Genomic DNA, 25,309 nt, shown 5'->3' with positions numbered 1-25,309 from the left:
ACAAGTAACCTTTTGGACAGCTGGCAATAGGCCAAGTATTCGATATTCCTGAGATTGTGCAGATGCTTTTCATTTATGTTTTCCACACAATAACAAGTGAAATCATGTGAATTGGACTAACATAACATGTGAAGCTTGAAAATCCGTGTTATTTTTTGAACACGCCTTGTACATAATCTCCACAAAGAAATTTATTAGGTGGAAACACAAATTTCCTATATTTTATTCCAAAAATCCTAAATCACTGTTATTTGTTTTTAAGCTGTTAGCTTGTGTCTGAAGTTACACATGTATACTAGAAGTTTTATTGTGGTATGCATTAAGCAATTCTGAAATTATTTAGGGTATTTTAGTGCAATTGTTAACATATATTTTTGTTATAAAATAGCAGCATGTGTGGCATCCTAATTTCTATTTTACGACACTCAGTGATTGTTTCATAGGGTGTATGTCCTAATATTGCCAAGAAATAAATTTGTGTGTGTGTGTGTGTGTGAGAGAGAGAGAGAGAGAGAGAGAGAGAGAGAGAGAGAGAGAGAAGCAGTGCAAGTAGTTTAACATGCATAAAAGTTACTGTTGTATATGTGTGAATAAATACCTCAAATATAAAATTTTACTTAAGTGTGACAGTTCACATGAGTGACAATATATTTGTTCATTTTGTTGCAATGCAGTAAGTAAATGTATAAGGTGTACAACTTCGTTTATGCCATTTTTTCCCCTATATTTGAGGCTATAATGAAACAAATTGGTTACATATGTATCATTCAAAATATTTTCCATCGCTTGCCACTACTTTTTCCCATCTTTCGGGCAGTGTATGAATCCCGCGTCAAAAAAATTGTTCATCTTTTGAAGTGATCTACGAATTGATCCAATTTGTGACTTCTTCATGAGATCGGAAGTGTTGGTCAGCCAGGCCATGTGCCACTGATTTAAACACGTGATAGTCAGAGGGAGCAATGTCTGGAGAATCTAGTGGGTGGGATAGGACTTCCCATTTTAACTTTTCGAAGTATGTTTTGACCTATTTTGCAACGTGGGGTCAAGCGTTGCCATGCTGCAAAATCACTTTATCGTGCCTCTCGCTGTATTGCGGCCGTTTGTCTTTTAATGCTCTGCTCAAACACATGAATTGCATTCGATAATCGGTACCTGTGATTGTTTCACTCAGTTTTAACACCTCATAGTACACAATGCAGAGCTGGCCCCACCAAATGCAGAGCATGATTTTGGAGCTGTGAATATTTGGTTTGACCGCCGATGTGGAAGCATGGACGGGATATCCCCATGATTTTTTGCGTATAGTGTTATCATAATGAACCCATTTTTCATCCCCCGTCACAATGTGATGCAAAAAACCCTTCCGTTTTTGCCTCTGAATCAACTGTTCACAAACACACAAACGCTGTTCAACGTCTCTTGGTTTCAGCTCACACAAGACCCAAGTTCCTTCTTCCTGAATCATGACCGTAGCCTTGAGACGTTTTGAATGGCATGTGTCACTCACGCTAATCGTGCCAATTCTTCTTGAGTATGACACAAGTCTTCACTCAGCAATGTCTCCAATTCTGCATCTTCGAAAACATTCTCTCTTCCACCACAGTGCCGGTCTACGACGTTAAAATCACCGTTCTTGAAGCATTGAAACCATTTGCAACACGCTCTTTCACTAATAGCGTCCTTACCATACGTACTTGAGAGCATTTGTTGAGACACAGCCGCTGTCTTCTTCATATTGAAACAAAACAGTAACACCTCCCACAAATGATGATAATTAGGCTTTTAAACTGAGATTTTCAATCAGGAACAACTTTATGATGCAGATACAAATTGACTAATGTTTGAATGAGGTTATGTTGACTGAGGTCCAAGCTAACTGCCTGATGTCTGCGATCTGTTTCTTTCGACCGCTACTTACCATTGTCGCCACCTATCGGTAAATGACCGAGGATACCGATTTGTTATCTAACTTGGTCATTGTGATTTGTTTTCTGTGACTTGATTAAACTGTTTCAGGAGAGTGCTGACTATGTTTCATTCTTAAGCTCACAGTTACCACCTTCTGGTAATTAGTGTAATATATTATGGAAGCTGTATTTGAATTAATGTTATAATATTTTGTATTTCTACTATTTGTTTATTTGTGTAAAAAGAAATTACAAGTGATTTTTATTTGAAAAGTTCTATGACCAGGGTCTCAAGACCCGAGGATCCTGCACATTTTGAGTAAATTAAAATTGTTAGATGATTTAGTATTGATTTTATGGGTACAAAATATTGTGAAGTACTTGTTACACAGTGCATCATGGTATCACAGATTTGATTAATGGATGTACTCTTTCTATAATGAAAAGCCTTTGCAAGTCAGTGTTGTAGTCCAGTCATTATAAGAATACACACATGGGTACCAGTTGTCCATTGCACTTATAGTTATTTCTTCAGCAGCAGATGATGACATGCTCATTTTATTGTCTTTAACATAAGATAATACTGTTGCTGATATATTTCTTTGCATTTACATTGCATTAATTGATGTAGACCATGCTCTTGCAGATACAGAACAGGACAGTATCATCATCATGATTACTACCGGTCATCATCTATTCTCTCTGACTATGGTGCTAGGAGGTGAGGTGAATTTTGAACTCATCAGTTTTTGATCTTCTGTAGCTGATGTATTTCCTATGTTGAGATGTTAATAGATGTCTTGTTGGTGTAATTTGTCGTATTCATTTGTTGCAAACCTGTATTTCACTAGCTGGTACATTTCACGTGTTTAGATATTCTTTGGATATTTGGAACCATTACGTAAACTGTGAGTACAGTTTTAAGGAAACAGATTGTTATTCAGTTTAAGGCTAAAAGGACAACTAATGACTATAACATTCACTACTGCTTGATTATTTCTGTAGCTTCTAATCAATGAATTCTATCTTTAAGGCTAAGAGTGGTGGCATAGGCATTTTCCTTCTTTTGTGACTGTGAAAGACACATTGTGCTTTAGTCTCCTGTTGGTGGTTTATTTGTAATGTGAGTTGTAATAAGTATTTCCCAGAATTGTGGAACACCTCCTCATAATTTTTCCATTATTGGTTGTAATTAAGATACAGCTTGCTCATTTGGTGTACTGTTGACAGAAGTGTTGGGAAATATGCTTACGGAAGTAGTAAACTTCATAACTCATTTTGAAGTACATAATGATTTATGTACAATCTTATTAACTAAACTATTTTTCCAGATATGTATTAATATTTCCATTGTAACAAGGGATAAGTTGTTTTGGTGTTACAGTTAATTGTATATATGATGAAAAGTCACTATCATAACATGTGACAGGTGCATTATTGCAGAAGAAATTGAATTATGTCTTAAGATTACCCCCTATAACTCACACATAGAGATTAGAATTGAATATCACAAATATTAACACCATTGACTTTTGTTTGTGGTGATGGTGTCTTTGGAATTAACTATTAAAAGTATTTCTCATTGTGATTTTGAAAGAAAAACTACTGTTGAATCACAGACACAGAATTTGTCTTGGATATCTTGCAGAGTGAAACTTCCTGGCAGATTAAAACTGTGTGCCGGACCGAGACTCGAACTCGGGACCTTTGCCTTTCACGGGTAAGTGCTCTACCAACTGAGCTACCCAAGCACAACTCACGCCCCGTCCTCACAGCTTTACTTCCGCCAGCTGTGAGGACAGGGCATGAGTCGTGCTGGGGTAGCTCAGTTGGTAGAGCACTTGCCCGTGAAAGGCAAAGGTCCCGAGTTCGAGTCTCGGTCCGGCACACAGTTTTAATCTGCCAGGAAGTTTCATATCAGCGCACACTCTGCTGCAGAGTGAAACTCTCATCTTGCAAAGTGTCTATGTAAATGGCAATTGTCCTCATATTTGTGAAGCTGTGCAAATATATTTCAAATACCCAAGCTGTTAATAAGAATCAAATAAGAAAAGAAAACTTATTAAAAGATGAAATGGGTGAAATTTTTTTATTCACTTTCATGCTGAATTGCTCTTGTTTATATCCTGTAGGTCACCCACCTTTACATGTTTTGGTGCAATGTGATTTCTCCTTCCGCGAACATGGTGTGACATTATGAACAATCCTGTACAGGTCATGCTACAACAGAATGAAGTCAGTCAGTCAGTTCAGAGTGAAAGGGGGGGGGGGGGGAGGGAGAGAGAGAGAGAGAGAGAGAGAGAGAGAGAGAGAGAGAGAGAGAGAGAGAGATTGATTTTTCATCAAAAGCTGTCATAGCTGATATTCTTTGCCAATTCACTGTTAATGTATGTCTTTTTTTCTTTTTTAATGGAAATGTGTGTGTGTTTCATCATCATAACATGGCAATAAACAAAATTGACAAAATCCTAGGGAAGCATTGCAAGGAGGATTGTGTGTCATCACAGTAAGGCTGACCCTCACAATTTTGAGAGTGAATGTCAAATAATAGTTAAAAAATTACACACTAAACACTGAATTACTTTGGCAGGAAAATTATAGAAATTTAGGCTTAGGCAGAAGCATACCTACATTCATTCTTAGTACACACCATCTGCAGTAACAGTTGTCGATGCAGAGATTGCTGACTGGAGAAAGTATTATGTTATTGACCTTCATGTAATCACTTAATTGTCATTTTAATGCTGTAATTTCTGTACGAGAGTACTAAAGAAAAATACAGTTGGCATCGGGCAAGTTTTGCTATACTGTGTGTTTATTTTATGTTACAAGAGCTCATCTTACATGAGAATTGTCGTTATTCCAGCTAAGTCTCCATTTATGAAAATATCTGTTACATGGGGTAGGATTAGGACATCAGGAGCAGTAGTCGAAAACTTCAAAGTTTATGGGACATAGATAGTCACTAAAATATTATGACAGCTACTAGAATGTTATCACAGAACAACAATCAATCAAATTTGAATCTAGAAAGAATTGAAGTGCCTTTGTCAGCTGAGGTATGCACTATTCCATACTTCACATTTCAGCACTCCACATAAAAAGCAAGTGTCTGTTGATCTTTGGTCAAACCATTCCCTGTTTTCCAACTTGGTTGCAATAGCATATCAGTGAGCGGAAGCAGTAAATGCAAACATAAGCACCACTCATGGATTACATCTGAGGCCCATTCTGACTGGCCGACTGCTGCCTAGAAGGGTCATTCCATGTCAGTTCAACCAGGGGCTCCAGCTCATAGTCTCATATTTGACTGAAATTCAGTACACTAATTCTACCATGTGTGGAAAACTCGTGTAAAAAAGTATTAGTTCCCCTGCCAATTACTTCCAGAATTATGACTTGTGAAAGAAGGTGGCGTGATCCGGAAATTGCAACCCACATCTGGCTATCTATCTTCAGACCCAACTTCAGGTCTTAATAACTTTGGAACTATTCCACACAGTCCAGTGAAATTTTTACAACCCAGTAACATCCATTTAGAGAACAAACTCCATGAATCAGAACACCAACTACATATTTCTGAGGGAAAATAAAAAAATTCCAAAATGTGATCAAAAAAATGTAATACGTTAAAAGGTACATATTGTAGGTGCCATCTATGCCAAATATAATTCACTCAAAAAGGGTATAAATTTTTTTGTGCTAAGCTTAATGTGGCCTAAACACACACAGAACTCATCATGCCCATATCAGTCACAAAAACTGAGTTACATGCACACAAAAATACAAAAATTTGAAATATTACCTGAAAAACATGGATTTTCGAAGTGTGGTAGCACAAAAGGGTCAAGTGGTATCCAAGCCAAATTTCACACACTGTAGACCATAATGATATATATCTCAAAATTTCAGCATGCTATTGCAAGACATTTGTGTACAATTGAAGTTGACAGATGTATTTGGTGGTGATGTGGCCATTGTTCCACAACACAATTTTGTAAAAACACATCCTAAACTGTTCTGCCTCTTCTTATCCTCTCCCACAACTGTTTAATCACTAAGCAACAACATATAGACATATTAACACAACCTATCATTAATGTTTACTGCACGTTAACTGCTAAAAATCAGTCGATTGTGCTTCGAACAGAAGTTCTCCCACACTTTAGCTACTGTGCTCTGTACATTGAGTGGCAAATTGTACTGTCTTCCTGACACTGTGGTAGGAATTGGAACTGTCATAAGAATATCTTCAAAAGGAATCCAACACCTGTCTGCCAAACATGGCCAATGAAATGATCTTGCTGGTCCTGCTGGTGCCATGAAGTTCAGAAATACATCACCTTCTGCTTCACAGCACTCTGCAACACATCCTAAGTACCATTTGTCATCACAAACAGCAATAACATAGCAACCTGGTTGTATGTTGCTGTTTTTGCTTCTGAATCCTGAGTCAGAGACACTGTGAAGACACATGTTGTGCATGAACCTATAGTTATAACCGGACAGTCTGCTCATCTGCACATTGTCAGAGTCTGCTGGAGAGAAGCGATGATGGCTCCTTGTGCCTGCAACAGTTTTAACATGTTTTAGTCTGCTTTTTAGCAACTCTTCAACTGATTTCACATCATCTTTTGAAAACTATAATGATTGTATGCCAGACACATTTTTCTGTACCCAGGTAAATAATTGAAGAGGTGTTAGAATGTGACCTTCCGTAGGGTGCTGCAGACTAGCTCCTGATGCCATGCGCTTAATGGTAGCACCAATACCATCACATACATTTTTACCATGACTTGTTGCGAAAAAATTCCATTCTGCATGAATCTGAAAATCATGGTAATGCATGCATAAATTTTTGAGATTTTTACAGTTTTTGTACTGACTAGATGCCCCATCACTGAAGTATTTTGCAAAATGTATGTGAGGCAGCTTGTTTTTCACATATGCCATGACAGTGCGAACGTGGGCATGAACTGCAATGGCATCATGAATTAAACAGTCACTAAAAACGCACAGGTTCATGACGGACACATCACCTGATTCACCTCTATAGTAAATCGCAAATGGCTGGAGAGTTGCTTGACTGTTGTCCCAATGATATCCTTGGATGGCATCTGGAACTATAAATGCATAATTTTCAGAAAAGTCTAGTATTACTATAATTTCATCTTGTTTCAAATTATCCTTACAAAACTGGAGATAAGCCGATTGTGCTGTTGCTGTGAAGCTGTGTGTTGTCAGTTTGTCCATTTTTTGACAACACATTTCAAGAAAATCTTCCACTGTACTTTGCTTTGTTTCAAGACTTGTGCGATCCATGTGTGTCCATTGTTTATAAGGAACAAGTTCATCGTCAGCCATAAGGAGCTCACCATACAGTTTGTTATTCATGTGTTCTGCAAGATTTGCCTTACCAGGACACTTTTCACACCTGTGTATCGTGCACTGGTAGGAACTGATGTCACACACTAGCAGCTTCATTGCACCTTTGTAATCCAGACCAGAATCCTTTATAGCAGCAAACATCAGCTTAGCATTTTGATGGGTCTCACATACACAAACATTGTATGTGCCCCTTGCACTTACAGGCACAATCCATTTTGGCTGAAGATTGAAAAAAGATGATAAACCTACTTTGGAATTGGGATACTTTTCCTTGAATTCTACATATAGTTCTAATATGTTGCATAGCAACAGTCTTTTTTGCATCTGTACATTTACATTTCCCATTTTCACCGTTACATAGTCTTTTTTTTTTTTCCAGGCATTATTTGGCTGTAGTCATTATTTTCATAAAACTCCGACACTAGCACCTTTATTTCTGAACTCAGTTGCTTACCTTGAGCCTGCTGCAGTTGTGGAAGCACTCCTTGGGTTGCTTGCTTTACCATATATGTAGAAACATTGACTTCCTTTGCAGTGTAGTCAATAGATCAGCTGGAAGGTGCAAGGGTAAGAAGAGCTACTTTTTTCTGGTGTGTGGATACGGCACATTTTTCTTTCAAATCATGCACAATTTTGTCCAAATCAGAGCACTTCTGGCATGATTTCTGTTCCTTTGGAGCAGATAGTTCTTCCTCTTCCACCATTCATGTTTTAATTCCATTTGAGCTTCTTGTAGTTTTCTTCTGCCATAGCTGGGCCTGTCTCTTTTCCCATCTTTGTGTGTCTTCATGGGAGACAAACCAAGAGCAGTCACTGAAGTATTTAATTGCTCATACACTGTGGTTGTAGGCGGCTGATACTCTTCGTCACTGTCATGTAAATTATCAGAATATTCTTCATGTTTTAGCATTGTAACACACCTGGAACATAATTTTTGTCCTGGTTTCATGTTAAGTCCCATGCACTGATTCACTTTCAATACTGATTTTATATCAATTTCTCTGAGGCTACACTTCACTGTCTTCTTATAAATCCGAAATGGATCAAAACAACTTCTTTGTAGGAAAGAATACTTATCCAGAAACACTTTCATATGGTGATAACAAACACTAAAGTTTCCTCGAACTGTACTTCTTGTGCCCACAGGGTGTATCCCGAATCTCCATAGCAACAAATCTTGGTCCGATTCATCCAGATCATACAGTACAAAGTGAATGCCACATTTTGTTACATGTGTTGTTTTATGGCATTCAGATGCTTGTGCTTTACCAATACTGCAACTTGTTTGAACAAAAGCACCACTAGTACACTCTTCTGCCTCCATGCTGACTTTCCACAACAGTACTGACCACTCTGAACTAGAATCTTAAGAGCATGAGTAACCTGTAATTGTTGCCTGTTTCCTTTGTTGTTCCTGCCTAACAATGACTCATTCTGTCCCTGAAAACTACAATTGTTTAACTTTCTGTCGCCTTATGGTTCCCAACAATTGCTGCAGCTTTATCTGAAACAAACTGTCTGCATCATCACTATTACTTGCTAAATCCTGTTAAAAGAAACGTAACCAAATACATCTCTGTCAACTTTTATTGTACACAAATGCCTTGCAATAACAAGTTGAAATTTTGCCACATATTATATTATGGTGTACTTATGCAGTGTTTGAAGTTTGGCTTGGATATGATTTGTCCCTTTTGTGCTACCACACTTTGAAAATCCATGTTTTTCAGGTAATATTTCAAATTTTTGTATTTTTGTGTGCATGTAACTCAGTTTTTGTGACTGATATGGGCATGATGAGTTCTGTGTGTGTTTAGGCCACATTAAGTGTAGCACAAAAAAATTTATACCCTTTTTGAGTGAATTATATTTGGCATAGATGGCACCTACAATATGTACCTTTTAACGTATTACATTTTTTTATCACATTTTGGAATTTTTTTATTTTCCCTCAGAAATATGTAGTTGGTGTTCTGATTTATGGAGTTTGTTCTCTAAATGGATGTTACTGGGTTGTAAAAATTTCACTGGACTGTGTGGAATAGTTCCAAAGTTGTTAAGACCTGAAGTTGGGTCTGAAGATAGATTGCCAGATGCAGGTTGCAATTTCCGGGTCATGCCACCTTCTTCCACAAAGCCATAATTCTGGAACTTAAAATTTGTACATGAGTGTTCCACACTTGGTAACATTGGTGTGCTAAATTTAAGCCAAATCTGAGACTATCAGCTGGAACATTTTCTCAAATTGGTTGAATTGACATGGAATGACCCAGAAGGCAGTATGGGGAACAGTGTATGATTGTGGGGCATGTGATCAGCTTGTCACTGATCCCTCCAGCCATTATTGCCAGTAGATGAATCCTGTTATGCAGCTGCTTCTTTATTCAAGCAGTTCCTCATTTGGTCTCACAAGGCCAAGTGGACACCATTCTAGATCTTCCTATATAAGAAAAATTGGGGTTTTGGCTATAATGATGCAAATAGCATAGCAATTTAAATTCTTGGAGCATTTATTGTGTTGCAGTGTATGATGTATTATCTGCTGATACCAGTAAAAAACTGAAATTTACTGACTTTAACTTGCTCTGTACTGCTCAATACAGCGCAAAGGAATCATCGTTATAGTGTCATGATACGTGATAATCATCGTCTGTAATTTCCTGCAGTTACTTTTTCACTGGTCGAAGGATAATATTGGTCTCAGTGCAGAACATCTTTAATGACTCAAAGAAGTTCCTCCAGTCTTCTCACAGAGTTAAACACTCAAGAAAGACTGTGCTGCAAAATAGTTGCAATCTTCTTCTTATGCTCTCTGAAACTGCTCAGTTCTGATTAAGAATTACAACTAAACTTATAGGAAAAGATCAGCCTTGTGGCTGCAGTGCATGTATGGACATTAAAACAAGCAAGGTGTGGAATTTGCACACAGAACCTCATAGTGGAAAATGTGGCTGGTTCCCTTTGTATCTTCCAGCAACAAGAACTATAACACAATACAGAAAAAGTTCATTATCGTATTTGTGTGATAAAAACAACTAGGTTATGTCTGGGTGGAGAAATGTCTTTAGAGGGCTGTTTTGATAATGGTCTGATTGTTTGACTAATAGTTAAAGTGTTGAGGATTTACAATAAAACTTCAAAAACATAATGTGCCATTGTGCCTCATCGTATGTGTGGGGGGCCTACTCATCTAGTATAGGGTGCCTAAAGGATGCTGCATTCTTAGAATGGTATACAGCAATACAAGCACAATCACATTAATAGTTTTTATTACAAATAAGAAGAATGACAGTACTTAACATGTATTTACAACAAGTGTCACAAGCAGTGGACGACATGGAAACAGTAATGTTCTTTGCTAAGGACAATATTCAACAAGCAATGGATATTGATCACTAACCGTTCTGCCAGTGCTGGTCTAAAACTGTGCCAATACTGTCCAAATACTGAGCGAATACCAATCAGCCGAGACTGGCAAGAGCGGTGCTTATATTCTCCTCTTGTAGAGGCCGCTCCTGTCATGGCATCGCCCTAATCAGCGCACCATTTAACATTCCCCCCCCCCAAGTGATGGACCGTTGTTGTGTAGGGAGTGCGGAAGCACTGCCAAAAGGCAAACACCAATATTTAAACAAACCCAAACGAGTATTGACCACACACACTTTTTGAGATTCTTCATCGAGCGGTATTTGAAGATACGTGTCACACAAATCAATTTTTTGAAAAGTAGCATCCAGTGCCTAATTTGTCCATAAGATCCTCTGGGCGTGGCAATGGATAAGTTTCAATCACAGTTTGTGGGTTGACATTAGACTTGATGTCAACACGGAAGTGAATACCACCTGAAGGTGTGGGAAGCAAAACCAGTGGACTTGTCCATTGACTAACTGATGTGGGTGCAATAATTCTGCCATCTTGCAATTCTTTAAGTTCAGCAGTGACTTTGTCCCATAATACAATGGGAAAAGCTCTAGCCTGGCAAAATTTTGGCTGAGCATCGTCTTTCAGAATAATACGTGCAACAAAATTATTAGCCATGCCTAAACTTCCAGAAAAAAGTTCTGGGAATTATTTTAGCACACTAGCTACACTGTCTTTTGCATCAAATGCAGACACTGACAACACATTGTCCTGAATGTTAAACCCAAACAAGTCAAAAGAATGAAGACCAAATATGTTCACAAACTCACGTGATTGTAGTGCTGTAAAAGTCACTGTTCGCATATGCAAGTGATACATGCCGGGCAAAGTGCATGTTCTGAGACTGGGAATGTCATGTCCATTACAAGCCGTCAGTTGCGTGCTAATTTTAGACAGGCATGAGGAGCCTCACAGTTCATATGTGTGACGATCTAGCAATGTGACAGAGGTACCTGTGTCTAACTGAAATTTCACACATTTGCCACAAATGAGTAAATGAACAAAAAGTTTGTTTGACTGGTGTATCACTGTAGAAACTGCACGCATGCTGTTTTTGCTAAAACCCATTGCAGACATTGAATATACTGCATTTATGACATGGTCCTTGTGACTAGATTTTTGCGAATGGGCCAGATTCTTATGTTTGTTCCATTGCAAACATACGGATTGCATGTGTCCTTTCATACCATAGGCATAATACTGAGCTTGTCGGGAGGGGCAGTCTTGGCATTTGTGCCGCGAATAACATTGAGGGCAAGACTTAATTCTATTTGCCTATGTAGCCGTCTGAGTTGCGAACTGTTTATGCGGCGTGGAACATTGTTTACTTGGTGTGGAACGTTGTTTACTCCACATGGCAAGCACATGCTGCCAGTGCGGAATGGGGTGAGCGCCAGCAAGGGACTCGACCTGGCAAATAGCTGGCTGCTCAAATGTATGAGCCGACAAGGCACCAGAATCTTACTGACCTAGTATTTGCACTACCTGATGAAATGATGGATCGGACTGTTTCCAAATTTTTTCTCTGAGTTTGACATCATGTACATTGTACACGATTGCATCAAGCAGCATAACATCTGAATATAAAGCACCACAAGCACATTTGAATTTGCATTTCCTTGTCATACCTTGCAAATCTGTTATCGATTCGTGATAAGTTTGTTATGACAGTTTTTTTTTTTTTTTTTTTTCCAATAAAGAATTGATACCTAGCTGCTACCACACTCACTTGTCGGTTAGTTAGGGACGCTACCACATCGTCGTAAGCAAGTTCACTCGGAGTGGCGTTAGGGAACAGTTTTTGTAGGAGTCCAAACACTGCACTTCTTACTGTTGATAGTACACAGGGAAGTTTTACAGTACCTGGTACATTATGGGTGATGACGTGGGCTTCAAATTGTGACAACCACTCCAGCCATTCTTCTTCTCGTTCACAAAACTGTCGAAAAGGTGGTGTAGCAGCTGTAGTAGGCGGTGCTTCTTCCATCAGGCACGCAGTGTTGGCCAGCCGTTGCTGCACTGTGTTGAGTAATGTGGAGATTTGTTAAGTCTGGAACTGAAACATTTGCATTATGCATTAGCTGTGTGGCATCTAACGTGTGCAGCTGTGGCACCTGAGCAGGGGATGGGATAGGTGGGGTGGGCATGTTGGAAGATTCAAATGCAGGAAAAAAAAAGCAAAGGCAAGCAAGTAACATTAAGACACAAGCAAAGACAATTTCTGCAACTCCCATCTGAAAACACAAATTAGCAAAAACGACAAGAAACTATTAAAGCAGTGAGCACCCCTGCAAAGAGAGAATTAAGGCGCTAGCACAAAAAAACAGAAATGACAATTCTGTGGCCACCAGGCACTGGGTTCGGCGGATACTCTTTGCCAAATGTGGGGTCCTGCCTACTCGTCTCATATAGGGTGCCTAAAGGATGCTGCATTCTCAGAGTGCTATACGACAATTAAAGCAAAATCACATTAATAGTTTTTATTACAAATAAGAAGAATGACAATACTTAACTTGTATTTGTATTTACATCAAGTTTAACAGGCAGTGGGCGACATGGAAACTAGTGTTCATCGCTATAGACAATGTTGGAACAAGCAGTGGATATCTATCACTAATAACTGTTCTGCGAGTGCCGGTATACAACTGTGCGGATACTGTCCGAATACCGAGCGGCTGAGGGTGGCAAGAGCGGTGCTTATATTCTCCTCTTGTAGAGGCCGCTCCTATCATGGTGCGGTCTTAATAAGTGCGTCCTTGGCTGATGTTGTTTCACTGCCTTCTCTTCTCTTACATTCTTCATCTTTGTTCTGGTGCTTGTGGTTACACCAGAACAGTATGTTTTCTTGTGTACTGTTAGAAAAATGGTAATTAAAAGCCTTGGCATGATCTGAGTACATTTATTCGTGTGTGTAAAAGTGTGTAAAAGTAGTGTATCACATTTTTGGTTATCTAAATTTAATGTCACTCTAGATATACTCATTAGTTATATAGATTTTATATTGTTATAAATGGATATGCTGAGAAACTATAACAACAAAATTGATTTTGATATGTTTCTCTTCTCCTTTCTTTTATACTGTGGAAATGTTCTGTATGTTTGCTACTGGTGATCCAGAAAGTAATTTTGATTTGCTTCAACAATATTCATATTACTGTGGATCAAGCTCTGCATTCTGTGATTTTGCTAGACTGTAATAATCAAATAAAATAATTTAGCTTATTCAGAATAACCAGATAGCATCATGAGAGGAAAGTGCATTATATTGAGTTTCTTTGTGCTAAACTTTAACAGGAATATTTGATTTATAGACTCTGTGGTGGTGACGGTAAAGCCTCTTTATTTTTCACAGCTGGTTAGACATTTATTTTCTGTTTTCTGTTAACAGTTTCAAGTTAGATTTTGTGATGTTAATGTTACTGGTAACGTCAGGTTTGTTTAAGTTTAAAAAAGTGACCTTTCAGTATAGTTTTTACGTTTACTCTTCAAGCAGATGTTAAAAAGTTCTAGAAATATACTTTTGCAATACCAGTGCAAACTGTTTGTACATACAACTGTGAAATAGGTGGACTATTAAATTCATAAAATTATTTAATATCTCAAAATTATTATCAAGGACAAGAATAGTAACAGGAATAGTAACATAGAAAGCATTACACACTTGACTATTTAAAAATAAGATTTGTACTCCTCCATTAATAGAGTACACTCCATTCACAAAGGTATTCAGTTTGATTTCATATTGCAATATAAGCAGAGTTGCAGTTTTCAGATTCCTAATCCAAACCTTTGCCACTGACTTTTGATAGTGTGAAAATTAAATTGATAACATTTTTTTTTTTTTTTATTTTTTTTAAATCTTGCAGGCCACGTGAGCAATCTGAACCTTCAGTACTGGAAGGAACAGCAAGTACCACTCCCCAGCGTCTAACACCTGTGAAATTTATGGCCGCTCATGTCAAAGGTAGAGAAGAAAGAAATTTAAAGTTGTAGAATGTGTATTTATTTTTAATTTTGTAGATTGTGAAAGTATTTTTTGAAGAAAGTGTCGCTTTTTTAAGCCTCCATACATGCATTTGGTGCCATTGGGTTCCAAATTTACATGTACCCATTGAAAAATAGATATTGTATTGCTTCCCTAAATAGAAATTGAAAATCCAAATGTCAGAATGGCTTCTTTGAAAAGGCCATGTCCAATTTCGTACCTCCATCTCCTCCTCTCCTCCATCTCTTCCTTCCACCTCCAGTATCCTCCTCTCCTCCATCTCTTCCTTCCACCTCCAGTATCCTCCTCCACCACCCTCCCTCCCTCCCTCCCTCCCCCCCCCCTCCCTCCCCCACAAAGGAGGTCAAACTTGAGCATAAGTTCCATCTGTAAAAATCTTTTTGCCATTGGGACAGTAAACCCTAATGTTCTTTTTTTACAATTTAAATTTCATTTTTCAAATGCTACATGTCATTTTGGAGACTGTATACTGATGTGTTGTGAAGGCATCATTATAATCACATTGTATGTGCTCACACAGTGTAATGCTTAAAAAATATTACTGTTTTGTATGTGCTCACACAGCAAAATGCTTAAAAAATCTTACTGTTTCACGTGGTTTACATTACATCAGTACACTATACACACAACTCTCAATGTTCAGAAATTTTCTTTTCCTTAGTACTCCATAAATATGTAGATCATCAATTCATTTCAGGAGTGTGGACCACAAGAGGTCGAATGTTGAAAATTCTGCCTCAGTGCCCCCTAGAAGGGCAGCCTGCTGTCATAGAGATATGTGATATTTCTCATATGATCCCTGACAGCGATTTAGAAGATTATCCTGGCCCACTTATTAGGTATATGAATATGTTATTTCTATTTTGCGTTTGAAATTTTATTGGTTAAATATGTAGTGAATGCATGACCTACAAAGATATTTATTGTTTTCAGGGATGTTACACATAAAAATTCATTAATTTCATTCTGCTCACGTAAGATCAAAAAGGCAGAACGTGATCCCAACTTGTATGATCGAGGCTCAGTTATATTACTGTGGCGACTTCTGATACTCTTGTTAAGGCAAAATGGGGTGAGTTTATAAGTCAGCAATGCTTCTATCAGTGTTTGTTTGCTTTCATGAATCAGTACCATTTAGATTTTATGAGGTGAAGTGCTTGTATTTTAATCTTAAACTATATCGATGTTTACTGTAAATGGTGGCTAATTTATTCTGTATGTGCTGTGCACAAATGACACAATGATACTGTCTTTTTAATATAAATCTTACATGAACAAAAGAACTTAAGGTTTGGTGGTATTTTATTTTTAGAGACAATGAGAACTAACATACATAAACCTTATCTGGTGCAGTTCACTTTTCACTGTGATAATGTCTTGCAGAGATGTGCATATGTCATTGATGTTAAAGGGCAGTTTCAAAATGGTGTTTTACAAAGTCATAAAAAACATGATTAATAGAAAAATCAAGATTATGTTGCCTGCTAGAACTTAGGTAGCATATTCAGACAAAGCAGGATTTTTTTCCCCAAAAATTGAGAAGTGTGTGTTTTGTAGCCAATGTATTAACTGATGTATGAGAAATAAGTCTTTAAGGGGTGAAGAGGTTACTTCTACTTAGCTGTACTTGGTGATTCAAAAACAAAGAACAGATTTCAAGTTTTTATTACAAACTACAAAAGAGAAACACATTGCGCATGTCACTGGATAGAGGAAGATTGTAAGTTTTGACACAGTGACTACACCCCAAAAGAAATAAGTTGTATGTTGGAATTCTCATGTAGTCAGTCCATTGTTTAAGTGCAGCTTGCATTCTGCTGCCGATTCAGCAAGAATCCACGTCTGCACCAGCAGATTTATGACTTGCATACAAAATTTGTGGAAGTTTGTTGCATATGCAAAGATAAGAGCACTCATTGGCCATGCACATCTGATGAAAATGTTGAGCATAACTGAGATGCAGTCACACACAACCTGTTCACAAGACAGGCAGGTAAGGAACTTCAACTTCCTCAAACAACAGTGTGGTATGTTCTGAAATGATGCCTGCATATGAAGCCTTACAAGTAGCAGATACTGCAGCAATTGCATCTCAGAAACTGTAACACAAGTACAAATTTTGCATTTAAATTTTCCAGGATATGGCAGAGGACACTTTTTCCAAATTACTTGTCTTTTCAGATGTATCGACATTTCATCCAAGGGGTAAAGTAAACCACCATAACGTAAGAATTTGGTGGCATAAAATTCTGGAGTTGTCAAACATGAGAGACACTGAAACTGGGTGTGTTTTGTGCTATTTGCGAACACAAAATTTAAGGACCTTTCTTTTATATGGAGAAAACTAAGATAGGAATCTCATAGCTGGACATGCTGCAAAATTTGTTGTTTCCTCAACTTCATGAAGATTCCAATGATTTCATTTTTATGCATGACACCGTCCCATCTCACTTTCTTCTTGAGGTGCAGTATTACCTTAACAACACCATACCACAACATTGGGTTGGAAGAGATGGACATCAAGATCTTGTGCATTGCTTTTGGTCTCTGAGGTCACCAGACCTCATACCTTGTGATTTTTTTTTTTTTTTTTTTTTTTTGTGGGGTTACATAAGACAGAGTCTATGTTGAACCTATGGCAGCTACTCTTCAAGAGCTGAAAGATTGAATTGTTGAAGCTATCAGTTAAATAGACAGGGACCTGTGCAGTTGTGTATGTAATAAAATGAGCTACCATTTCGATGTTTCTTGAGCGAGTCCTCCTATTGAGTGTATGGTAAAGTGTCTGTGCAGACATACAACTTTGAGCCTTCCTCTATCCAGTGACATGCGCAAAGTGTTTCTATCTTTCATAGTTTGTCAGCAATAAACAATTGAAATCTGTTCTTTCTTTTTGAATCACCCTGTATATTGGCTTCAATGACTAATGATTCAAATAAAGGCATTAAACAGATTACTTGGTGGTTTCTTAAATAAATGGGAGCATAACTTAAAACTCATAATGTATGTATAACAATTCACATGATGTTTCAGACAGTAGTTGGAGCGGATATAGCAGAGCTGCTTGTTTCGTGCTCTTCTTCTTCATCATCATCTTCAACAAGTTCACTTGCTGGGAATCCTGTTGTTCCTCAGCAGAATGTATGTGAGGTCCGTACAGATGAGCAAACGAATAAGAAATGTGAAGAAGATGTGACAAACCAATTTCGAGAATATTTGTTATATGGCAACACAAAGGAAGCACTGGGTAAATACATCTTGGTATCTTATCAAGAATCAATTTGTTTGCAGATCTCTGTGACATTTAGTATCAGATGATTATTAATCTTTGGTATCTCTAGTGAGCTTGATTGTCTCGTTAGGGTAGTACTTCCTGTTAAAAAATTCTGATAGTCTAGTTAGTATAATGAAACACCTTGTAGATGTATTTAATAAGTAAATTAAACTTGTAAAATGATTTTTGGCTGAGTAAATTACTAATACTATAGTAAACCTGTTCCTTTAAACAAATCTCTGGGGAGCTTAAATAGTTTTTCCTTAAATGGTATTTCCCTTGTTTAGGGGTTTAATCTTAGTATGTTAATGAAGTTATCCATAATCAGAATTTGGAAGTTTTTAGCCTAAATCGGTAGAATTATTTAGTCACAAATGCACATGACTTGGTCGTAGTAAATTACAAAAAATATACATTATTTTGTGCTACACACGATTTATTAATTTAATAGGCATGCATTTTAAGTTTACATTAAAATCACCAGTTGGTATCTAGATTTAAAGGCAGCATCTGTAATGAAGAATAAATTGTTTATATTATTAAGCTAATGCAATAGACAAATACAGTTACATGAAAAGGAAAAAAAGCCTTAAATATATAATTTATTTCATGAATAAAAAAATATAAAAATGTGTAGTTTGCTATTTCCTGCCAGCATAACATACTGAGAGGAATTGTCACTGTAGCTGGTCGGTATTTGCTAAAACCAACTCATCTACACTTACCAATGAAAAACACTGTCTAACAGCTGCAGCAAAAGGCAGCTGAATCACCATCATCCTCTCCTCCTCTCCCCCTTCCTCATCCTCCCATCATTTACCAACTGTGCTTGGTTCTTTATTAGAACACCACAAAAGTCAGGCTGTCTGTCATCACAACAGTGTCTTGAAATGTCATACATGCTGAAGTATGTGTGACAGCATTCAGGGAAATTATCCTTATTCAGGGAAATTACCTCCAAGACATTTTCCTACCATGTAAGAACATGGCAACTGACACTGAGCCGCAGCCAGCAGGTTTCAAGACATTACAGGTAGCAGCAAACATGTGCATAGCCTGCAAAATATCCACTCTTATTACTTCCTTTCTTTCCATGAATGAAACTGACCTTTGCACAACAGCCAGTCTGTATTTAGCACCCACTGGATGAATTATGTCCAGGAGGCTGCAGCTAACATATACAGTTAACAGGTAGAAACACGTCAACATTCCAAAGACATGTCGCAACCTTTGGGTGTGCACGACATCTGTCTGTAATAAGAATTATCTTCCTTCCTGCGCCACCCATCTCAGCATCTACACTCCTAAGAAACGTCATACAAATTTCAACTATCATCCAGGCATTGCAGTAAAATTGTATGTGCACAGTATTGCTTTTATATTTTTAGATCACCTGAGAGTTTAAAATTTTTCCTTGTTAATGCTGGAAACATTTAACTGCCATCACTGTTAACATACAACCTCCATGACATTTTCCTACTGAACAGACTAGGAATATTTTTTTATGTTAATAAATTATAGATCATCTCAGTTCCATCAGCATGGAAAATGTTCCTGGGCACACATTCATTGTCAGACATGGCAAAATATTCATCTTCCAATGTTCAGTACTTTCAGAGTCAATTACCTCACATTCTCGAATTAAATTTGTGTTTAACCAGTCAGTTTGTTACATGTAATGTCGTGTCTGAGCGACTACTCGTGATTACTGCTTATTTCAAACAGGCTGTCCACCTGCTCAAGAGACTGGACTTCAGCGATGGTAAATGAACAGTTGCCACTGTAATTGTACAATTTCCCCAATCACCTGTAACCTGAACTTAATGTTACCAAACTCTCTGTTATTAATGGACCTTCCGTTTTTTTGCCCAAATTTTCTTCTGCTCCTTATTTTTTTACCTGGAGTGAATAATTCTCCGTTTTTGTGTGTAAGTCAATTATAAACTCTATTTCATGGTATAAATATAATCTTAAAATTTATCTTCTTGAAAATATGACTTTATCGTAGTTTCTTCTGTAATGTTGAATTTTGTGAATGCTGGCAATGTGTGAGCTTCCAAACTGTAGCAACAACCAGCAATACTAATTTACACTGCTTTCTCCAGCATCTGCAAACTAATTCACGCATGGTTCAGAATGTGCTCCTGATGCATTAGCCTTCACTAGAAAATTAGTTTAAAGTTAAGAATGTCTGAAAATGATTAGTATGTTGTTTTGTGTTCTTTATATTTTATACACTCTAATAAATATATGGAAGGGCCATGTATCTTTTTGTGATTTAGTTATAAACAAATAAGTGGCCACTCTCTTTATTTTACAACATCTGGCAACTGTACCTAATCTTAACCTGGAATTGTGGCTGTAGAATGTGTTTCTTACGCCAATTGTGTGGAGAAAAAGCTCTCCTTTTCCTGTTCTCCTAGCCGCACGGTTAAAGGCGCCATGTCACTGATTGCACAGCCCCTCCCGCCAGAGGTTTGAGTTCTCCCCCGGGCGTGTGTGTGTGTCATTCTTCGCGTAAGTTAGTTTAAGTAGTGTGAGAGTCTAGGGATCGATGACCTCAGCAGTTTGGTCTCTTAAGAATTCACACACATTTGAACATTTTCTGTTCTCCATTGTAACTTTATTGTCGCATACAAACTGCACAGAATGCCAGATTTCAAGGAACTGGCAGGGAAACTTAGTATAACCTACACACCTTCAGTTCAGAAAACTGTCCGAATTTTGACATGATGGGATAATGGTTCATTTAAACTGGATGTGTGTAGGCCATTTTGAAGGTTGAAACATGAATGTTCTTACTTTTTTAAATACAAAAGACAGAGTTCCAGCATTCAAGAATGCCTTCTTATTTTTCAGTATATCCTGCAGAAAAAAAGACTGTTTCAAATTATATTTCTTTCACCTGTTGAAGAGTTTAATGTTCAGATAGTCCTCATCATTAGAATAATGGTCAGCTTCTGCCAATTCTCAAAGCTTTTTTTATGTTGCTAGCGATAACTACAGTAAACTTCCATTGCAGTATTTAACACTTTGACAGTCAGTACAGACTAATCAGTTTGCACACTAGAACTGAAGGGCAATATTTTCTGTGATGACCTATCATCTGAACTGTGTGTGAGGGAACTGGCACTTGTTCAAAATTATCTACCTAAAACTGTGATGTAGAAAACGAAGAAGAAGAAGAAGAAGAAGAAGAAGATCACTCCATAAAGTGTTTGACACATACTGAAGTAACGTAGCTCCTATATACAAGCATTGAAATACTTACTGGTCTATTTTAACAAGAATCAGCTGTGAGCAATAAGAATAGATTGAGAGTTATTGACATTTTCTCTGTGAACAGTTTAACACAACTCATTCAAAAATGTTAAGACTCTCATTATGAATAGATTTCAGTTTTAGAAACTAATACTTATTCCTTAAAAGTGATCTTTCCCTTAAAAAAGGATCATTAAAACCAAATCCAAGTAACATCTTTCTTTTGGCAATTTCACTGGAACCAACAGAAATATTAATTAAAAGTGGGTTCATTAATATGGAGTTTTACAGTAATATTGAAATAGTTTTTTATGACAGTACTGCCTGGAGAAGTAATTGCATTTTTTGCAGTTATTTGTGATCGCAGTTAGACATAAACGTAGTTTATTTGTAGTGAGGAGTGGCCAAAAAAAAAAAAAAAAAGAGTGAAAATTATTTATATGAGAGATGAGCATTAATTTTCTTCTGTGTTGTATTTGTTCAAGCTGTCAGTAAACTAGAAGCAACTTTTAAAACTGAAGTGAGTTGCTTCTCCAAGAAACGTTACTAACTGTAGACTAATGTTGAAATAATCCTACTGATTTTGCCTTCTTAAGTAGCAGCTATTCAGTTAGGCATTTTTAACATAGTATTGCTTAGACTTCTGCACATTTGTCTTGTTGTTGTTGTGGTCTTCAGCCCTGAGACTGGTTTGATGCAGCTCTCCATGCTACTCTATCCTGTGCAAGCTTCATCATCTCCCAGTACCTACTGCAACCTACATCCTTCTGAATCTGCTTAGTGTATTCATCTCTTGGTCTCCCTCTACGATTTTTACCCTCCAATGCTAAATTTGTGATCCCTTGATGCCTCAAAACATGTCCTACCAACCGATCCCTTCTTCTAGTCAAGTTGTGCCACAAACTTCTCTTCTCCCCAATCCTATTCAATACCTCCTCATTAGTTACGTGATCTACCCACCTTATCTTCAGCATTCTTCTGTAGCACCAAATTTTGAAAGCTTCTATTCTCTTCTTGTCCACACTAGTTATCGTCCGTGTTTCACTTCCATACATGGCTACACTCCATACAAATACTTTTATAAACGACTTCCTGACACTTAAATCTATACTCAATGTTAACAAATTTCTCTTCTTCGGAAACGATTTCCTTGCCATTGCCAGTCTACATTTTATATCCTCTCTACTTCGACCATCATCAGTTATTTTACTCCCTAAATAGCAAAACTCCTTTACTACTTTAAGTGTCTCATTTCCTAATCTAATTCCCTCAGCATCACCTGATTTACTTTGACTACATTCCATTATCCTCGTTTTGCTTTTGTTGATGTTCATCTTATATCCTCCTTTCAAGACACTGTCCATTCCGTTCAACTGCTCTTCCAAGTCCTTTGCTGTCTCTGACAGAATTACAATGTCATCGGCGAACCTCAAAGTTTTTACTTCTTCTCCATGAATTTTAATGCCTACTCTGAATTTTTCTTTTGTTTCCTTTACTGCTTGCTCAATATACAGATTGAATAACATCGGGGAGAGGCTACAACCCTGTCTCACTCCTTTCCCAACCACTGCTTCCATTTCATGCCCCTCGACTCTTACAACTGCCATCTGGTTTCTGTACAAATTGTAAATAGCCTTTAGCTCCCTGTATTTTACGCCTGCCACCTTCAGAATTTGAAAGAGAGTATTCCAGTTAACATTGTCAAAAGCTTTCTCTAAGTCTACAAATGCTAGAAACATAGGTTTGCCTTTTCTTAATCTTTCTTCTAAGATAAGTCGTAAGGTTAGTATTGCCTCACGTGTTCCAACATTTCTACGGAATCCAAACTGATCTTCCCCGAGGTCCGCTTCTACCAGTTTTTCCATTAGTCTGTAAAGAATTCACATTAGTATTTTGCAGCTGTGACTTATTAAACTGATGGTTCGGTAATTTTCACATCTGTCAACACCTGCTTTCTTTGGGATTGGAATTATTATATTCTTCTTTAAGTCTGTGGGTATTTCGCCTGTCTCATACATCTTGCTCACCAGATGGTAGAGTTTTGTCATGACTGGCTCTCCTCAGGTCATCAGTAGTTCTAATGGAATGTTGTCTACTCCTGGGGCCTTGTTTCGACTCAGGTCTTTCAGTGCTCTGTCAAACTCTTCACGCAGTATCTTATCTCCCATTTCATCTTCATCTACATCCTCTTCCATTTCCATAATATTGTCCTCAAGTACTTCGCCCTTGTATAAACCCTCTATATACTCCTTCCACCTTTCTGCCTACCCTTCTTTGCTTAGAACTGGGTTGCCATCTGAGCTCTTGATATTCATACAAGTGGTTCTCTTCTCTCCAAAGGTCTCTTTAATTTTCCTGTAGGCAGTATCTATCTTACCCCTAGTGAGACAAGCCTCTACATCCTTACATTTGTCCTCTAGCCATCCCTGCTTAGCCATTTTGCACTTCCTGTTGATCTCATTTTTGAGACATTTGTATTCCTTTTTGCCTGCTTCATTTACTGCATTTTTATATTTTGTCCTTTCATCAATTAAATTCAATATTTCTTCTGTTACCCAAGGATTTATATTAGCCCTCGTCTTTTTACCTACTTGATCCTCTGCTGCCTTCACTACTTCATCCCTCAGAGCTACCCATTCTTCTTCTACTGTATTTCTTTCCCCCATTCCTGTCAATTGTTCCCTTATGCTCTCCCTGAAACACTCTACAACCTCTCGTTCTTTCAGTTTATCCAGGTCCCATATCCTTAAATTCCCACCTTTTTGCAGTTTCTTCAGTTTCAATCTGCAGATCATAACCAATAGATTGTGGTCAGAATCCACATCTGCCCCTGGAAATGTCTTACAATTTAAAACCTGGTTCCTAAATCTCTGTCTTACCATTATATAATCTATCTGATACCTATTAGTATCTCCAGGATTCTTCCAGGTATACAACCTTCTTTTATGATTCTTGAACCAAGTGTTAGCTATTATTAGGTTATGCTCTGTACAAAATTCTACAAGGCGGCTTCGTCTTTCATTTCTTCCCCCCAATCCATATTCACCTACTATGTTTCCTTCTCTCCCTTTTCCTACTGATGAATTCCAGTCACCCATGACTATTAAATTTTCGTCTCCCTTCACTACCTGAATAATTTCTTTTATCTCATCATACATTTCATCAATTTCATCATCATCTGCAGAGCTAGTTGGCATATAAACTTGTACTACTGTAGTAGGCGTGGGCTTTGTGTCTATCTTGGCCACAATAATGCGTTCACTATGCTGTTTGTAGTAGCTAACCCGCACTCCTATTTTTTTATTCATTATTAAACCTACTCCTGCATTACCCCTATTTGATTTTGTATTTATAACCCTGTATTCACCTGACCAAAAGTCTTGCTCCTCCTGCCACCGAACTTCACTAATTCCCACTATATCTAACTTTAACCTATCCATTTCCCTTTTTAAATTTTCTAACCTACCTGCCCGATTCAGGGATCTGACATTCCACGCTCCGATCCATAGAACGCCAGTTTTCTTTCTCCTGATAACGACGTCCTCTTGAGTAGTTCCCGCTCAGAGAACCGAATGGGGGACTATTTTACCTCCGGAATATTTTACCCAAGAGGACGCCATCATCATTTAATCATACAGTAAAGCTGCATGTCCTCGGGAAAAATTACGGCTGTAGTTTCCCCTTGCTCTCAGCCGTTCGCAGTACCAGCACAGCAAGGCCCTTTTGGTTAATGTTACACGGCCAGATCAGTCGATCATCCAGACTGTTGCCCCTGCAACTACTGAAAAGGCTGCTGCCCCTCTTCAGGAACCACATGTTTGTCTGGCCTCTCAACAGATACCCCTCCGTTGTGGTTGCACCTACGGTACGACCATCTGTATCGCTGAGGCACGCATTCCTCCCCACCAACGGCAAGGTCCATGGTTCATGGGGGGGACATTTGTCTTAACACTGCTGAAAAATTTGACATAAAGCACTATCACAGCATTGTATAGCACTCAAATGTACAATATCCTGTCGGTAAATGGCAGCTGTGTGTTCCCAGTGACA

The 25,309-nt window shown here is 37.9% G+C and overlaps 1 protein-coding gene and 1 non-coding gene across 4 annotated transcripts in view; both read left to right on the top strand.

Moving 5' to 3' along the window:
* The window catches only part of LOC126248053 (protein transport protein Sec16A-like), a 252,926-nt gene that overhangs the window by 148,372 nt on the left and 79,245 nt on the right, over nucleotides 1-25,309 (top strand). For 2 of the 3 annotated variants that reach the window (XM_049948689.1, XM_049948688.1), the window contains exons 12-16: nucleotides 2,557-2,631; nucleotides 14,585-14,682; nucleotides 15,422-15,563; nucleotides 15,658-15,796; nucleotides 17,758-17,971. In XM_049948689.1, coding sequence (XP_049804646.1) covers nucleotides 2,557-2,631; nucleotides 14,585-14,682; nucleotides 15,422-15,563; nucleotides 15,658-15,796; nucleotides 17,758-17,971 — 668 coding nt within the window. The remainder of the gene's footprint in view (nucleotides 1-2,556; nucleotides 2,632-14,584; nucleotides 14,683-15,421; nucleotides 15,564-15,657; nucleotides 15,797-17,757; nucleotides 17,972-25,309) is intronic. The other variant, XM_049948690.1, reaches the window with a different exon arrangement.
* Nucleotides 3,724-3,798, top strand: Trnas-uga (transfer RNA serine (anticodon UGA)). The gene has a single exon. It is a non-coding gene; the product is annotated as a tRNA-Ser (tRNA).

The sequence above is a fragment of the Schistocerca nitens genome, chromosome 3 (genome assembly GCF_023898315.1).
Source record: "Schistocerca nitens isolate TAMUIC-IGC-003100 chromosome 3, iqSchNite1.1, whole genome shotgun sequence".
Classification (NCBI taxonomy): domain Eukaryota; kingdom Metazoa; phylum Arthropoda; class Insecta; order Orthoptera; family Acrididae; genus Schistocerca; species Schistocerca nitens.
This window is presented reverse-complemented; position numbering and strand designations above follow the sequence as displayed.